Below are 18,393 nucleotides of genomic sequence, written 5' to 3'. Positions count from 1 at the left end.
AAACATGGTTTAAAAGGGGGCTCTGGAGGAAACTGTTTGAATAGAATTACAATTCAAATGTATTTACTCATTTGCCCAACAAATTATTTTCTACTGGAATGAAAAGTTACAGCTGATTTAAAGAATGTATTTTTCCCCTCAGCTGTCTAATATAGTGGCCTAGGTCATGTGCCATGACTATAATAATAATTTATTCAAGAATTCAAAGCTGCTGTATAGTCTATACAAGTATCATGGAAAAATCATACTTCACTTAAAATTCTTGTATTGAAGAAGAAAGTCATACATCAGAATGTGCAACAGCAATGTACCAACAGGGATGTGTAGTAAACAAATGACAGGAAACTAAGGCTGATGGCTTACGCGTTTTTCTCCTGTGGGTCTAAGCATTAAAAAGAATTACATACTGAAGGAAGCATACTTGTACCAAACGGTAATAACACTGCATCACTGGGTTGGTCTCTGAGGCCAAACTGGGATTGATTAATACTCTCACCCATGCACTATGGCTAGGGACAAGCACATGAGAAATGCATAGATATACATTATTTATTTCTGTTGTACTTAGCACAGTGGGATCTGTGCCCTTTAAAAATTAATTACGTAGATGCTGAAATGGGTAATTTGGAGTCAGTGAAGGCTTTGTTATACTGAGCATGTTTCCCAACTTCACCAAAGAAGTGATAAGAATAAAAGGACGCAAATCATAGCAAGAACTTTGCGGGAGGGTGGAAATTAACTTCCTAAACAAAGTAATGAGATGTGAAAACAACTCTGGGAGAATTGATACAATCTCTGTCCCTAAAATACTCAAAAATAGGGTACTTCCCCTTTGTCTGACAGGGGTGCGTTAAATGCAGCTTCTTTGGAAATAGGGGCTGTTCTACAACTAAGGCTGGGAGATGCCCATTTGTGGCTGTAAGTCTGGGATGTAGTCATTTTCTTCTGTCCACAGATGTTTGTGCTGCATACCCTGCCACAGACTTTGCTTTGCAACTGAGCCAATAGAGCTCAATAATTATTTGTTGGGTCAAATGAATCAATGTAGGAAGAAATTAGGAACTTACTTATCTCTTACTACGTAACAACAGTACCTTGTAGTTAGCAGCTTACAACACAAACATTTATTATCTCACAGTTCCTGGGGATCAGGAATTCAGGAATGGCTCAGCTTTGTGGTTCTAGCGCAAGGTTTCTCATGAGTTGCGGTTAAGATGTTGGCCGGGATGTGGAAGCACAGACTAGGGCCCCTCTCCTATCGGAGTTTGGGAGCTGAAGGGCCATTACTAGCGGCAGGTGGCAAGCACAATGAAGTAAGGGGTGGAGATCCCAAATTGAGGGGTATCTGAAATTCAGCCAGAGGACATGGAACTATATAACGAAGCACGAGTTGGAGTCAGAATGTCAAAGCAAACTGAAGAGGAGTGAGGGGGGAGCCGCAGAGCAAGCAGATAGTACGTGACTTGAAACAGAGCGGGCAGCACGGCTGATCACGTTGCGAGAAAAGAACGAGGCTGGGAAGCGCCAGCCAGAGCGTCCTGATTTGGGCTCTCAGTAGTTCCAGGTGCCTGCGCTTGCTCCCCCGGGTGGCAGGGAGGAGTTAACAGATGGGATAGCTGGAGAAGGAGTTTTCACCCTGAAAGCAGCCCTCTGTAGGCAGTTGCCTGCTCACCGTGGTGTAGTTCAAGCCCTGCTTCTCTCTTGTGTTTCGATTAACACCCCCTCGGTCCAGCTCCTGACCTTGCTGGAGTCTCCAAGATGACATCATGCTACTGCTTCTGTCATCATGGGATTCTGAAAATATTTATTCACAACCCTCACAGACTGAACGGAAAATCAATAAACATTAGGTTCCATCACAGTCTTTGAAAATATGTCACCATGAGAAATGTGTAAAGAATTTCCATACGATTGAGAAAATTAGAAAATGGACCGGGTACCAGATAATATTAAGTAGTAATTCTTTTTCTTTTTTTTCTTTTAGGGGTAACAAGGATATTGTGGTTACTTAGGAAAATGTCATTGGTGCTTAAAGTTCTAAAGCCCTAGACTGTGCTCTGGATACAATCTCACTAGAAGATCGCTACTTTTTACTGATCTTGATCTGAAAATTCTTACCCATGTAGTTATGATCATGTGTTTGACACCCTCATACCAGGCACAGTCGTCACCATGATTCACTCCCCTTGCCTGCCTCACCCTCTGGCTCTGGAGCTGTGTCCAATCTTCCAACTTCTGACATGGTTACCTGTTAGCTAATGACAGCCTTGCCTCATTCCTTAGACCTGAAATGAGGCACTCCATTTCTGGCTTCAGTATTTTGCTTCCTTCCTCAACTATGATTCAAGCTCTCCTTCTGGTTCTATGACATGAGTTTTCCTAACATATATCTTTGGACTTCTTCCCAGTTCAGAGTGTGTGTCCTTGCTGGATTTGTCACAAATATGAGACAAGATCTTCACATTGATGACCATGTGGACGTGCATGAAACCTGTGTGAAACACATCAGCTCTTCTTTTCCTATTTCAAAGTCCATGTCCCTCCTTGGAACACCCACTAGGTTTACTTCCTGTCTAAAGGATGCTTCCTATAGTAACTCACTGTCGAGTGAAAATGACTGACATGCACAAAATCCAACGAATGACCAGCTTTATCCTGGCTTGGCAGATCAACCCCACTCATGGCTCTTTAACAACTTATCAGTCACGTTACCCCACATGCCCACTTCTTTATTTTACCCCTGTATATCATCGAATTATGCCAGAACTTCTACTAAATGTTTGCAGTAGTTTTAGAGAGAGTGCCTCAGAGAACACCGGGATTGGGAAACTTTTGATCCTCACAGACTCAGAATGTAAATTTCCAAATTACAATATAAAAATTCATATAGGGGGCTTCCCTGGTGGCGCAGTGGTTGAGAGTCCGCCTGCCGATTTAGGAGACGCGGGTTCGTGCCCCGGTCCGGGAGGATCCCGCGTGCCGCGGAGCGGCTGGGCCCGTGAACCATGGCCGCGGAGCCTGTGCTCCGCAGTGGGAGAGGCCACAACGGTGAGAGGCCCACGTACCAAAAAAAAAAAATTCATATAGGGAATTCCCCAGAGGTCTAGTTGTTAAGACTCTGCTCTTCCAATTCAGGGGGCGTGGGTTCGCTCCCTGGTCAGGGAACTAAGATCCACATGCTGTGCTGTGTGGCTAAAAAAAAAAAAAAATTCTTAAAAAGAATGATCTCAATCAGTCACCCCACTATTAAATAGTAAACTCCACAAACCTGAGAGCATTTTAGAGTAAGTGACATCTTTAGGAGTTAACTCACATGTGTTCTTCCCTTGGCCAAGAGAATTTCCAGCAACCCCTGTGGGTTCACTCAGCTCCCAGCTCACCCTTCCACTGTATTCTGGGACCCCTCTCCAGGGAACACTGCTTATTGGAGCAGCATAACCTGAGGCTCAGGTAAAGAGGAAACTTCTCATCCATTTTTAGGAACCTAGGAAATGGCTTATATTTACTTGACCCTAATTGAATTCAATTACAAATATTTACTAAGTTTATTTGGTCTCTAATTCATTTTACCAGATTCTGGGATGCTGGAAAGAATTTGTTTTTTTTTAATTATTATTTATTTATTTATTTTTGGCTGTGTTGGGTCTTCTTTGCTGCACGCAGGCTCTCTCTAGTTGCGGCGAGCGGGGGCTACTCTTCATTGTGGTGCGTGGGCTTCTCATTGTCATGGCTTCTCTTGTTGTGGAGCACGGGCTCTAGGTGTGCAGGCTTCAGTAGTTGTGGCACGTGGGCTCAGTAGTTGTGGCTCGCGGGCTCTAGAGTTCAGGCTCAGTAGTTGTGGCTCACGGGCTAAGTTGCCCAGCAGTATGTGGAATCTTCCTGGGCCAGGGCTCGAACCCGTGTCCCTTGCATTAGGAGGCAGATTCTTAACCACTGCACCACCAGGGAAGCCCCAGGAATTTGTTAATTAAAAAAAAAGAAATCATCCCTAACCTCAAGGGTGTGGAGAAAAGGGAAACCTACTGCACTGTTGGTGGGAATGTAAATTGATACAGCCACTATGGAGAACAGTATGGAGGTTCCTTAAAAAACTAAAAATAGAATTACCATATGACCCAGCAATCCCACTACTGGGCATATACCCTGAGAAAACCATAATTCAAAAAGACTCATGTACCACAATGTTCATTGCAGCACTGTTTACACTAGCCAGGACATGGAAGCAACCTAAGTGTCCACTGACAGATGAATGAATGGATAAAGAAGATGTGGCACATATATACAATGGAATATTACTCAGCCATAAAAAGGAATGAAATTGATTTATTTGTAGTGAGGTGGATGGACCTAGAGTCTGTCATACAGAGTGAAGTCAGAAAGAGAAAAACAAATACCGTAGGCTAACGCATATATATGGAATCTAGAAAAATGGTGCTGATGAACCTAGTGGTAGGGCAGGAATAAAGATGCAGACATTGGGAACAGACTTGAGGACATGGGGGCAAAGGGGAGGCTGGGACGAAGTGAGAGAATAGCATTGACATATATAACACTACCAAATGTAAAATAGCTAGCTAGTGGGAAGCTGCTGTATAGAAGAGGGAGATCAGCTTGGTGCTTTGTGACCACCTAGAGGGGTGGGATAGGGAGGGTGGGAGGAAGGCTCAAGAGGGAGGGGATGTGGGGATATATGTATATGTATAGCTGATTCACTTTGTTGTGCAGCAGAAACTAACACACCATTGCAAAGCAATTATACTCCAATAAAGATGTATTTAAAAAGAAAGAAAGAAATCATCCCTATCCTCAAGGAGCTGTAGCTTAATAAAAATTTACATATATAATTATTATATAACAGAGAAAGGTAAGAGCTCTGAGAGTCCAAGAAGGTCCTAAGCTGGTTTGAAGAAAGGAGACATTTGGGCAGTTGGGCAGAAAGGGGTGTGTGTGGCTGTATTTAGTATTTAGCACAGGCCTGCAGTAATAAATGTGATTTTCATGGCAACAGTAGAAGGAAGGGTGTTCTCTAGGCAAGGGGTTGGCAAACTTTTTCAGTAAAGGACAGAAAATAAATACTTTAAGGTTTGCAGGTCACATCCTGTCTCCATTGCATACTTTTACACTCCTTCTCCTCTAGCATTAAACATGTAAAGCCATTCTTAGCTTAAGGGCTATACAAAAACAAGCTGCAGACCCAATTCCACAGGGCAGAGTGTGCCAACCCCTCCTGTAGGCCACATGAACAAAGATGTTGATGTGAGAAGCTGCAGTATGTTACCTTTTGGCTGAAGGTTATGGAAGTTTGCAGGGGGGAGGAGAGAGTGGGAAATAGGATTGAAAAAGTTGGCTAAAGCTCTAGTTTGCAGAGCCTTGGATGCCAGTGTAAGTTCATCAGGCAAGAGAGAAAAGCTGAAGGTTTCCAAGGAAAATGATATGACAGAGCTTCAATTTTGGAAGCTTAATTTGATGAGCATAGAGAAGGTGGAATCGTGTGGGGAGATGGCAGTATACAAGGGAAAACACACAGGGTCTGCATTATATGGTAGTTATAGTGTTTGGAAGATGGAGACAGACAGAAGGGACCAGGTGTCTTTTTACGAAGAAAAGAAATAAGCATATTGTTACGGGAAGTACCTTTGCATAAATAAAGCATGGCATGATGGATGCAAGGCTTGATAGAACCAAATCAACCATGAATACAGTCACTAGTCAAACAAGATTTCACAATGTCTCTGTCAAGTTTTACTTCACCAGTTGAAATTTTGATTCTCAGGCTGCTGAATGCAGCATAGTAATTTCCTGTCGAATTGACACCTGGCCCAGTGAGATTCTTTCAGAGATCTCCTATCTGATGGTTGACCGAGGAGTTATTAAAGACTGTTTGTCATTAGAGCTGGCCATGTCTCAGGAGAAGAGCAGACAAGAGTCATGTATGGAAACAAGTTTGGGGGAGAAAGAGAAATTCAAATGCATGTCTTAAATATGAAGAAGAAAGCAGCTGAAGTAAGGTTATTGAAATTAATTCACAAAACTAACAAACTTAATTTCTCTTTAGCAAAACTGTGCAGAAAAAGAGAATAAAAATTGAGATCCCCCACTCCACAAGTTCTGATATTTCCACAGGACCACCTAGCAATCCCAACCTTTCTCATAGACATCAAATTATTTCCCTCTTTAGAAGGAATAGAAGCTACGTGCCTGTACTGTTCTGCCGTCATTACAATGAATGCCCATGGAAATTCCTTTGTATAACTTCAAATCTGACCTTGAATCAGACAGCGCCCCAAGAAGAACACTCCCCATCAATAGCAGTAAGTACTCCAAGGGAATACAGGAGGGGGTTAAAGTAGAGACCTAGAGCTATGTATGTAATAGTGAAAATAGTTCTGTTGAAAAGATAAATAGAAACTAGTGAGCGCTCCAAACATTCTCATGGGTATTTGAGACCTCTTCCTAGGACTTAGAAATGATTGAGTCTTTAGAGACGTAAACTGGAGTCATTTCCTTGAAGGTTCTAAATGGTTATTGGCTGTTGTGATCACAATATGTAAATACCAGGTGGTGATTCCCTTCTTGAGCTTCTTGAACAGAGGATCTAAAAAAAGTTCTTAGACTAAGCAACTCCCTGCCCCCCGACCCCTGTATGCACTGAGTAGTTTTTGAATTTCATTTAGTGAAAACAGTTTCCTTTCATATATCAAGAAATCGTATTCAATAGCATAATTTTAAATATGATGGCTTTTTCTAGTTAGCCTGTATAGCTAAAAATGGCCAACTTAAAATAACAAACATGTTTTTCCTGTCACTGTATGCAGCCTGCAGATTTGAAGCAACACTACAGACTAGTTCCAAATGCAGAACTCTCAAAGAATTATGCCTTTTTAAAGAAATAATAACACCATCTTTAGTGTTTGAAATATTGTAAATTATGGGTAATGATGGATGACAGGAAGTCTGTGTTTGTAGCCCAAAGGGTAAAATTTTTCAGAATCTTCCCAATTCTGTTCTTTCCTTTTAGAGAATTCATTGCAAATGAGTACATTCATTATTCTCTACTGAGTACACTTAGCTGTCAATTACGTGAAAACGTATTATAAAAATAATTGCTTTTCATCCTCATTAACCAACTATTAGGAATAAAAATGATGGAAAAATCATTCAACATTTTATTAATTCTACAACAGTATTTCCAATGAATCCTCTTATCAAGTTATGTGTAGAAAAGCATTTCCCTCCCCATTTTCTAGTGAATTAGGCAGCACTTAAACAAAAAGATAGACGTTCCCATTCCAAACACATTACAGCATTCCCCACAGACTACAGAGGCTCTTCAGCCTCTGGGGGAAAATTAAATCCCTCCTTCCCACCGTTGCTTCTCACAGGCTTTGTAGAAGATTTAATTGAACCTGGCACACTCTCCTAGATCTTCTACACAAAATTCACTATTTATTCCTTTTAGAGTAATTGCGAGGAAGCAAATGCATCCTTTAGATTCTGTGGGCCATAAAGCTTGAAAGAAAAGGGAAGGGCTGTCAGACATTTCCGTAAGTCCACAGGGAGCGAGCTAGGGAACAAAAGCCTTGCACCTGTGCTTTGCTGCAGCCCTTTCGCTCTGATGGTTGCAGGCGGCTGATTCCCCAAGCCCACTACCCATCTGTGGCTACAGCTGAGTCTCTCTCATTTCCTGAAAGAAATGTTTATCAGCGTGCCACCTGACTGACATTCACACCAGTTCACAGCACCCACCTTCGGCTCAGGGCTGTTAAGTCAAGGTGGGATTTCTGTCTGAAAGGTCTGGTTCTCATCAATGATTTAGGACTAACAACATGGCACTCTAGCTAGTCTGAAGGGACCAGGGCTATAGTCTGAGGAATTCCTTAGCTTCCTTTAAAATCCAGTAGAGGATGGATGAACAAGGCTCTACTGTATAGCACAGAGAACTATACTCACTCAGTATCCTGTGATAAACCATAATGGAAAAGAATATGAAAAATTATATATATGTATGTATAACTGAGTCACTTTGCTATACGGCAGAAATTAGACACAACATTGTAAATCAGCTATACGTCAATAATTTTTTTTTTAATCCAGCAGAGGTAAAGCGAATCTGCTCGAATCAAGAAAATGTAGTCATTACCTGCCATGTGCGAGAAAGAGAGGATACAAGCCAGTACAGGATGAACTGCCAAATGGCTCGCAGAAAAGGGCCCATTCGAGTGCAGAGCTACGGGAGGGATTTCCCACTGCGTATTCAACCGAGGCTCTGTGAAGAAGGTAGCAAATGACTTGGGGCTTGGAGCCCACACAGGATTTGAATGGGCAGAAAGAGGGGGTAATCTCTGCCAAGTGGGATAGTGTGAAGACAAACAATTGGCAGAGGAGAAGTGTTTTAGGAAGACTATCTCAATTTGCTTGGTAATAGCAGCGGTTCTCACACTCAGAATCACCTTGAGGGCTTGTTAGAACACAAGCTGCCAGGTTCCACACCCTGCGCCCTTCCTCATTGAATAGATCTGAAGCCAACTGAGAATTTGCATCTCTAACAAGTTCCTAGGTAATGATGATGCTGGTGGTCCAGGGAGCTTACTCAGAGAACCCCTAAGCAAGAGGACAGCTTTTCTAGGGGAAGAGGAGGCTGAAAAGATGAATGGAGCCCAACTGTGAATCGTTGTAAGGTTTTGGAAGAAATTGGGATGGATTTGAAAAATGAGAGAGGTGTTTTAGGAAGCGTCCTTTGACCACTGTGCTGAGAATAACTTGGAAAAGGAAAAGATTCATCCCAGGAGATTCTCATAGGAGGTGAGGCCCAAGGTTTTAGGACCTTAACATGGATGTGGAAGAGGGAATAGCAAAAGAAAAGAGACGGTGCAAAAACCCACTCATTCATTCCCCTTTAAACTAAATTTCAAGATACCTTTGCACAGACTTGACAAAACAATTAACTAGGAAATCCTCTAAGCTAGTGGCTATCAAAATTTAGGGCAAGAGGCTCACTAGGGAAGTTCATTAAAAATGCAAATGCATTCTCAATATATATGCAAAAGAATTGAAAGGGACTCTAACAGGTATTTGTACACCCATATTCACAGCAGCATTATCCACTACAGCTAAAAGGAGGAAATAACCCAAATGTCTATCGATGGATAATCAAAATGTGGTATGTATATGTATATATATATATATGTGTGTGTGTGTGTGTGTGTGTATATATAATGGAATATTATTCAGCCTTAAAAAGGAAGAAAATTTTAACACCGCGGCAACATGGATGAAACTTGAAAACGTTATGCTAAGTGAAGTAAGCCAGACACAAAAAAACAAGTATTATATGATTTCACTTATGTGAGGTACCCAAAATAGTCAAATTCATAGAGACAGAAAGAAGAATAAAGATTAGGGCTGAGGAATAAAGAGAAAGAAAGTTACTTTTTTTTTTTTTTGCGGTATGTGGGCCTCTCACTGTCGTGGCCTCTCCCGCAGGCTCAGCGGCCATGGCTCACGGGCCTAGCCGCTCCGCAGCATGTGGGATCTTCCCGGACCGGGGCACGAACCCGTGTTCCCTGCATCGGCAGGCGGACTCTCAACCACTGCGTCACCAGGGAAGCCCAAGAAAGTTACTTTTTAATGGGCATGGAGTTGTAGTTTCAGATGATGAGAAATTTCTGGAGATGAGTCACGGTGATGGTTGCACATCAGTATGAATGTATTTAATGCCACTGAACTATCCACTTAAAATTTGTTAAAATGATAAATTTATGTTATGTATGTGTGTGTGTATATATATGCACACATATACACGTGTGTACATATATACACATACACACCATATATTTTAACACACATGCACGCACACACAAACAAAACTCAAATGCCTGAGGCAGTCCTCCAACTAGAGAATGTGATTCAAGTGGTCTGGGTAGGGCCCAGGAATCTGGAACATCCAGCCCAGCGTGCTCCAGAACAGGTGTCGGAAGAACATATCCTCCATCTCAGCTCTAGGAAAAATAGCTCCTTTGCAGTAAAGTCTTATGTGAGTGAGGGGTTTGCTTAATGGGAGAGTTTCCAGGCACTCTTTTTCCTGCAAGGCCACAGAAGTCCATAACATTTCTGACTGTAAGAAATCTGAAAAGAAGCCTTCATCCAGGGCTCTACCCTCATCTGAAGGAAGCCACATGGGAGAGTCACCCTTCCTGTGATTCCTGCATTGCATGTTTTCTGTAATAACTACTAGAAGCGGAAAAAGAGCAACACAAACACAGATGATGCATTTTTGTAGCTGCAGAGAATGCCTGAATTTCATGGCTTGAACTTTGTACAATTATTGACGGGCTGAGAGCTCTCTACAATGAGTATTAATTAATGTGAGGCAGGAAACAGAATGGAATATAGATGAGGATAATGGAAGTTGGAGACACGGAAGCAGGATAACAAATGTGAACTAGGATCTGCATTAGGACCAAAATGGAGATACCATTTCAGCTGCTCTCTGATGGTTTAAACCTGGAGACCACAGGGGTTCTGCCTCCCCGGCCTGAACTTGTGCATTATAAATTCAAGTATAATGCAGATGTACTTCTTTGAGTCCCTTTAGGAACTGAGAATTATAGGATCAAATATATGTGACTCTCCAGTCACTCCAAATAGTAATTTAGGAAAACGATTCTGAGCTCTGATGAAACCAGAAAGGCAGACAACAAAAAAGAAGAACGAGCCTTAGTATGCATGCTATCTGGCAGTAAAACAAAAGGAATTTTAAAGTACTTTTTAAAACCGAGAATGTGGTATGGTGTGGGGTGATGGTTAATTTTATGTGTCAACTTGGCTGGGCCACAGGGTGTCCAGATATTTGGTCAAACATTATTCTGGGTGTTTCTGTGAGGGTGTTTTAGATGAGATTAACATTTAGATCAGTGGTCTTTGAGTAAAGCAGATTGCACTCCATGGGGTAGGTGGGCCCCATCCAATTGAGCACAGGCCTGAAGAGAACAAAAAGAGGCCTCCCTAGAGCAAGAGAGAATTCCCCTGCAGATTGCCCTTGGACTTCATCTACAATATCAGCTCCTCCTGGTTCGAAAGCAGTCTTCCATCCTTCGGCCTAGAACTGCATTGTTGGCTCTTCTGGGTCTCCAGGCAGCTGGCCTATCCTGCAGATTCTGGAACTGTTCACCTCCATAACTGTGTGAGCCAATTCCTTCTGAAACAGTTCCCAACACAGGGGTTAGGGCCGCAGTCCGTGCAGTCAAAAATCCTCATATAGGGGTTTCCCTGGTGGCGCAGCGGTTGAGAGTCTGCCTGCTAATGCAGGGGACATGGGTTCGAGCCCTGGTCTGGGAGGATACCACATGCCATGGAGCGACTGGGCCCGTGAGCCATGGCCGCTGAGCCTGCGCGTCTGGAGCCTGTGCTCCGCAACAGGAGAGGCTGCGATGGTGAGAGGCCCGTGCACCGCGATGAAGAGTGGGCCCCGCTTGCCACACCTAGAGGAAGCCCTCGCACAGAAACGAAGACCCAACACAGCAAAAATAAATAAATTAATTAATAAACTCCTACCCCCAACATCAAAAAAAAAAAAATCCTCATATAACCTTACAGTCAGTCCTCTGAAGATAGTGTAGTACTGTGGTATGTACTTAGTAAAAAAAATTCTCTTATGAATGGACCCAAACAGTTCAAATCCGTGTGACTCATGGGTCCAGTGTATACATATATACACACATGCTATTGGTCTGTTTCTCTGGAGAACTGTGCCTAATACAGGTGGCAGATGAGATCTAGAACTATTTCTAGTAAGTTAGGAGAGGTAAAATGTGTGATTGTGGTGGTTTTTAAACAGTCACAAACTCTTTGACATCCTTCCCATCAAGAGGTGAGGTATGTTCCCAACCCTTGAATCTTGGGTGAGCTTGTGCCTATTTTTTTTTTTTCGGTATGCGGGCCTCTCACTGATGTGGCCTCTCCCGTTGCAGAGCACAGGCTCCAGACGCGCAGGTTCAGCGGTCATGGCTCACAGGCCCAGCCGCTCTGCGGCACGTGGGATCCTCCTGGACCGGGGCACGAACCTGCATCCCCTGCATCGGTAGGCGGACTCTCAACCACTGCGCCACCAGGGAAGCCCGCTTGTGACTATTTTGACCAGAAAGTATCACAGACTTTCACTATGTGACACCTGAGACTATGTCATAAAAGCCACGTAGCTTTCTCCTCATTCACATGCTCTTGGAGCCCTGGGGGCCACGTAAGAATGTTGATCATCCTGAGGCTGCCATGCTATGAGGAAGCCCAAGGCATGACAAGAGGCCCAGCCTTCAATTCATCATGGCCCATGTGCCAGACATGAGACTGAAGAAGCTTCCAGGTGATTCTAGCTCCCACATACTAGTCTTCCCAGCTGAAGGCCCAGAATTTGTGATGAGAGACAAGTCATCCCTGCTGGACCCTCTCTGTATTCTTGATCTGCAGAATTCAGGAACTTTATAAAGTGGTTTATGCCACTAAGTTTTGGGGTGGCTCATTACGTAGCAAGAGATGATTCAAACAATGACACTACTATTTAAGATGCATAAATGTCACTGATTTCTCCTTTACTTAGCTGTAGAATCTATTGCTTTATTTTAGTGAACATTAAAAAGTTTTTATAGATTTTATAGATGTACCCCTAATCTTGGCCCCTAATCTAATTCTTTCTTAAATTCTTTTCAGTGACATTTTCTACTTTGGGAATCTTTAAGGATATAATCTTGGAAGATGAGGAGAGAAACTTAATTTTTAAAAAAATTTATTTATTTTTGGCTGCATTGGGTGTTCGTTGCTGCGTGCGGGCTTTCTCTAGTTTCAGCAAGCTGCGGTGCCCGCAGGCTTCTTATTGCAGTGGCTTCTCTTGCTGTGGAGCATGGGCTCCAGGCACACGGGCTTCAGTAGTTGTGGCACGTGGGCTCAGTAGTTGTGGCTCGTGGGCTCTAGAGCACAGGCTCAGTAGTTGTGGCACATAGGCTTAGTTGCACCCCGGCATGTGGGATCTTCCCGGACCAGGGGTCGAACCTGTGTCCCCTGCATTGGCTGGCAGATTCTTAACCACTGCACCACAAGGGAAGCCCGAGAAACTTAATTTCTAATACATATTTGTTAGTTGTTAGCAAACTGTAAATAGTTAATTCCAAAGTCTATTTTCTGTTTTTCAACCTTTCTTTTTGTTGTATTTATAAAATACGAAATTTTAAAAATTCATATAATTACTACCAAGGAGAGCTAGCTGATCTGGTGTGGACCTTACTTGTATTTGAAAGTACCGTCTTGTTGCCTATTTATTTGATTGGGTAGAAGAGGTGAGCATAGATTTTTAACAGGGTTTTATAAACCCAAGTGATCTTACTACTTTCAACTACAAAGACAGATTATTAATACTGTTCAATGCAAAAAATATTAATCCCTGTAATAGGCAAATTTAGGGCTTAAAATAACTGAGAGAACAATTATTCTTTTAAAGCACACAGCCACTATGATAAGGTATTCTAGTATCATAAAAGGGTAGTTACGTAATCACCAGTGGTTTATAAGAGTTCCTTGAAATTAAGTTAATTCAACCATATTCATAAAGTTTTTATAGTGTGTCATTAATTCTCCTAAAGTATGTGATGAACATTTTGAAAGTTCAAACAGGGGCTTCCCTGGTGGCGCAGTAGTTAAGAATCCGCCTGCCAATGCAGGGGACACGGGTTTGAGCCTTGATCCGGGAAGATCCACATGCCGCGGAGCAACTAAGCTCTTGCACCACAACTACTGAGCCTGCGCTCCAGAGCCTGCGAGCCACAACTACTGAAGCCCGTGCGCCTAGAGCCCGTGCTCCACGACAAGAGAAGCCACTGCAATGAGAAGCCCACCCACCGCAACGAAGAGTAGACCCTGCTCGCTGAAACTAGAGAAAACCTGCATGCAGCAACAAAGACCCAATGCAGCCAAAAATAAATAAATAAATAAATTTAAAATTAAATTAAATAAAAAGTTTGTATATATATGTGTGTGTGTGTGTATATATATATATACATATATATATATATAAAATACATGTCACTGAATTGCTGTGCTTTGCTGTATACTTGAAACTAATACAACATTGTAAATCAACTATATTTCAATAAAGATTTAACAAATTTAAAAAGTTAATATATAGAACCTGACCTTGTGAATCTTCTAGTCTAGTGAACACAGTAAGATTTGTTCACTTGAAACCACTAGGCAGGAGTGCTTGGTGGAAAAGGTACATTGAGATGAGAATCCAAGAGAATTACCTCTGACTACAGAGCCTTTATGTCAGAGAAGAAGGAAGTAATTCCCTAAATGATAGGAAATGCATGCTTTCAGTTCTAAGGCATTGTAGTCATTTAAATCTGGCAAGGTCCCTTCTGTATTTTCAGCTTGGTTGGTCACAAAACAAGGAAAAACAATACAAAACAGAATAACAAACTCCCCACTGAATTGGCATATACTAATCTGGACTCTTGGATTGGACAATTTTGTATTATTTGAAAATGTTATTGAACTGTCTCTCGCTGTAATTAAAATTTTTTATGAGAATGACTGCAGTAATTTAGTAAACAAAACAATGCAGCCTACACAAAAACTTCTTTTGTTTTTCTCTTAATTCTGTTTAATACTGTGAGCTAAACTAGGCTTTCTTACTGCCTACTCTTCATATAAATAACTTGGTCCTGAGAATTCCGCCACCCTCGGGATCTCAGTCATCTGCAATTCTCTGTTTCATGTCTCTCTCCTATGATTTCCAAAAGCAGGGGGTTGCGCAAAGAAGCTGCAAGAAAGTTGGATTTTGGTAACAAAATCACATTAACCCCTGTAACATATGTATTCTACATTCTGAGGGGAAAAAAATATAGCGGAACAGTTGTTGCCTTCATTAAACTTGAAATTTAAAAGAAAAGAATAAGTAGTAGTAGTAGTAATATATGAACACTCCAAGTCTTATAAAGTCAAGTCTTGTAAAGTCTTACTACAACTCATCAACTTACTGGAATTCACAACTCTTGCATTGTTTCATCTTATCTTTACACAGCCCCCTACGCTTTCTCTGTCTCTCTTTCTGTCTCTCTCTTTCCTCCTGGCAACCTGATGGGTCCTACCTTCTGCTCAGTCTCTGACAGTTTCTCGTCTAGTCACCTGCATGGCCTAGGTGTGGCAAGTGGCCTCGGCCCACTTCTGGTGGGCTAGTGTGAAGTGTGTCCAGTGTCTAGGGACATGCTGAGTGTCAGGTAACCTTGAGTCGTCTCCCTAGCCTTCTCCTTCTTAGGACTCAGCCCGATGAGTTACCTAATAGCCCAATCTCCCTTTAGGATCACAGCTCTTCCCTGAACCTCACCTGCTTGGGAGTCTCTGTCTCTTGCCAGTAGGTTCCTTTTCAACTATCTATTGCTGCAGAATCAATCAACTTCCTCAAAATGCAGTGGTTTCAAACAATCGTGATTTCTTCGTTTGTTGCCTAGGCCTTCTCTTTCTCTCTCTCCTCGATCTCTCACCCTGCCACCCCGCCCAGGCACATCCTTCAGGGCCTAGTGACAGCACGGTGGCTTGGCCTTCTCATGCATGAAGGTTTCAGAGTAGGTGGATTTCCTACATGGCATCTGGCTTCCTCAGAGAGACTGTTCCAAGAGATAGGATTTGGAAGCAGCTAGTCTCACAAGGCCTGGGCTCAGAAACTGGCACAGCATCACTTCTGGCAAATTCTATCAGCCAAAGCAGTCATAGAGTCTGCCCAGATTCAAGGGGAAGGGACTACACTCCGCTTCTCAGTGGCAGGATTGTCAAAGAGTTTGAGGCCATCTCGAATCTGCCGTGACCCCTTTCCCCTGAAGTCCCTGTGGCTTCAACCACTGAGAGGAGTCCTGCTGTGGTTGACTGGACCATTAGGAGCTACTACACATAGCTGTGCTTGACTCCATTTATGTCCATGCTGCATCCAACAGGTCGTGCACCAGGACGGATGATTGCCTAAGCCTTTCTCGTGAGCTTGCCGTACCCTTTTGGGCATTGGCTGCCCCAACGCCCCCCTGTAAGCAGGGCAGTAGACAGCTCAGTTCCCCATCCTGCACAGCCTCAGCCCCCTCTACCCTTGCTCACTCTCTCTATGACAAAGTTTGCTCCATAATCACAGGCACCTCTGTGTCTGAGATTTAAGAGAGCCATTTCCTTAAAATGCATCACTTCTTCCATTCATGGTGCCATTGCTGTTTGACTTGTGATTTGTTTATGAAGACACTTACTAGTCAAACCAGATAAATATCACTTTCTAGAGGCTCAGCTGTCTCTATGTACTTATGCGTTAGATGGCTGTGCAGGGGATTGCTGAGGTGTTTGCAAGGAAAAGAACTAAGGGATATCAATGCTCACAAAAATCTAATATTTGTCTACTTCTTTACAATTTACGAACAACGTGTATATACCTTGCCTTCTCGTGAACCTGATCATCGGTATTATTATTATAAAATCTGTTTTGGAGAAGATAATATTATTAATAACAAAACAGTGGTAAGTGATTGACATGCATGGTCCCCTTTATTTTCACAACTATCATTCATTCATTCATATTCATTCACTGATTTATCGAATGTTGGGTGCTGGAGATAAAAGGGTGAGAGAAAACAGATGTGTCTGTTCTCAGGGAACATATAGCCTATTACAGGAGATAGATGTTAGTTAAAGAATCTCACAAATCAATATAAATTTAGAACTGTGAACCGTGCCCTGAAGGTGAGGTAATAGTGGTAGGAAAGGGACATTGGCCTAGTCCCTGAGGACACGACCACTGAACTGATACCTGAAGAAAGGGTAGGCATTTACCAGGGTAAGGGGTGGGGAGGGACACTCTGTTCCATTTAGAGGGAATAAATTCTGCAAAAGCCCTGTGGTAGGAGGGGGGCATGGTGCCTTCCAAGAACTGAAAGAAAACCAGTGGGCCTGGAGCAAAAGCCCTCTACAGTTGGATTCATACTAAACCCATTTTACAGATGAGGAAAATGAAGACCAGTTACTGGACTTCATTTGTCTGGTACGCCCACTTAAGTTCGACACTTGCCATCTGCCTCTACAAGGATAAAACCACAAGCCTGCTATAGCTGCTGACCTTCAACACCCCCTGAAAGGAGTTCAGGGTGGAGATCAGGAATGAGGCACTCTGCGTTCTGGGAAAAACTGGCAGCACAGGCCTTCAGATAGTTAGATATTTTCAGGAGAAGATTTTATGAACCCAATACTTGCATCTCCTCATATCCAGAAAAGCACTAAAATCCTTCACGGTGATGTCTGCTCCTCGTGACTAGCAGCTGCCTTCTGCAAAAATGTGTACTTGATGGATGTACCCCGCCCCCCCGCTTCACCAAAATCACATATAGACTGACCTTCCCCCCTACCTGTTCGGAGTAGTTTCCCAGAGCTATCTGAAATACTGCCTCCCGGGCTATAGTTCTCATTTGGCCCCAAATAAAATTTAACTCACAACTCTCACCTTGTGCTTTTTTTTTTTTTTTTTCTGTTGACAGTTAATACAGCCAGGAGGTGGCAAAGCCAGACCTTGAACAGAGTTCTTCTCATTCCTCATTTTCTGATCCTCCCCACATGGCTTGCTGTTTGAGCCAGGTCAATATTAGCAGTGTTTTCTCAAAGAGGGTAAAAATGTAGCAGGGCCAGGGTGGGAAACCCACGTCCCAGGCAAGGAGCATGACTATTAAGGAAAGTCTGGAGGAGTTGCAGAAAGCAGGAGCTGAGAATTTTAAGTAAGGGAGCTGAGTGCCTGTGGAGAGCTCAGAGAAAGAATGACTAAGATCAAAGCATTAAAAAAAAAAAAAAAAAAAAAAGACAAGGAGGGTGGGGGGAGGCTTGTCTTGTGATTAACATTCTGGATTTGAAATAATTGTAGGTCAACTAGATGAGGTTAATCTAATCACAACAGAAGCTAATTCTGTGTTTGAGCAGTCTAGTTTGTGACACTTCTACTCCCTGGTGGTCTTCTGAAATAGGATCAATGTTCCTCTGAGTAAAGCAATTCCGCTTTTCTCCTCTCTGGAGGGTGGGACTGAAAGGACTCCAGGACTTCTCCAATTCCTAGTGATTGACAAAATGGAAGGTTTCCTAAGCGTGTTGTGAAATATAGAGTTGGGTAAAGCAAGGCCTACTAGGTCTACGAAGAGGCTGACCTCTATTGTCTAGGTAATTAAGGACTTGGGAAATGGAGAGAACCAACAAGAGGAATAAAGCCCTCCAAACAGTGCTGGTTAAAATGCAAATCTCCAGGGCTTCCCTAGTGGCGCAGTGGTTGAGAATCTGCCTGCTAATGCAGGGGACATGGGTTCGAGCCCTGGGCTGGGAGGATCCCACATGCCGCAGAGC

General features: G+C 42.8%; 1 protein-coding gene across 2 annotated transcripts in view; it reads right to left on the bottom strand.

Moving 5' to 3' along the window:
- The window catches only part of STK39 (serine/threonine kinase 39), a 476,424-nt gene that overhangs the window by 359,096 nt on the left and 98,935 nt on the right, over window positions 1–18,393 (bottom strand). The window contains exon 1 of one of the 2 annotated variants that reach the window (XM_027129213.1): window positions 8,141–8,307. The exons of the other annotated variant lie outside the window; for it this stretch is intronic. Coding sequence (XP_026985014.1) covers window positions 8,141–8,147 — 7 coding nt within the window. The 5' untranslated portion in view covers window positions 8,148–8,307. Of the gene's footprint in view, window positions 1–8,140; window positions 8,308–18,393 lie in introns of those variants that run through there. 2 annotated transcript variants of the gene reach the window in all.

The sequence above is a fragment of the Aethalodelphis obliquidens genome, unplaced genomic scaffold (genome assembly GCF_003676395.1).
Source record: "Aethalodelphis obliquidens isolate GAN/ISIS:26980383/991018 unplaced genomic scaffold, ASM367639v1 scaffold2, whole genome shotgun sequence".
NCBI lineage: Eukaryota > Metazoa > Chordata > Mammalia > Artiodactyla > Delphinidae > Aethalodelphis > Aethalodelphis obliquidens.
This window is presented reverse-complemented; position numbering and strand designations above follow the sequence as displayed.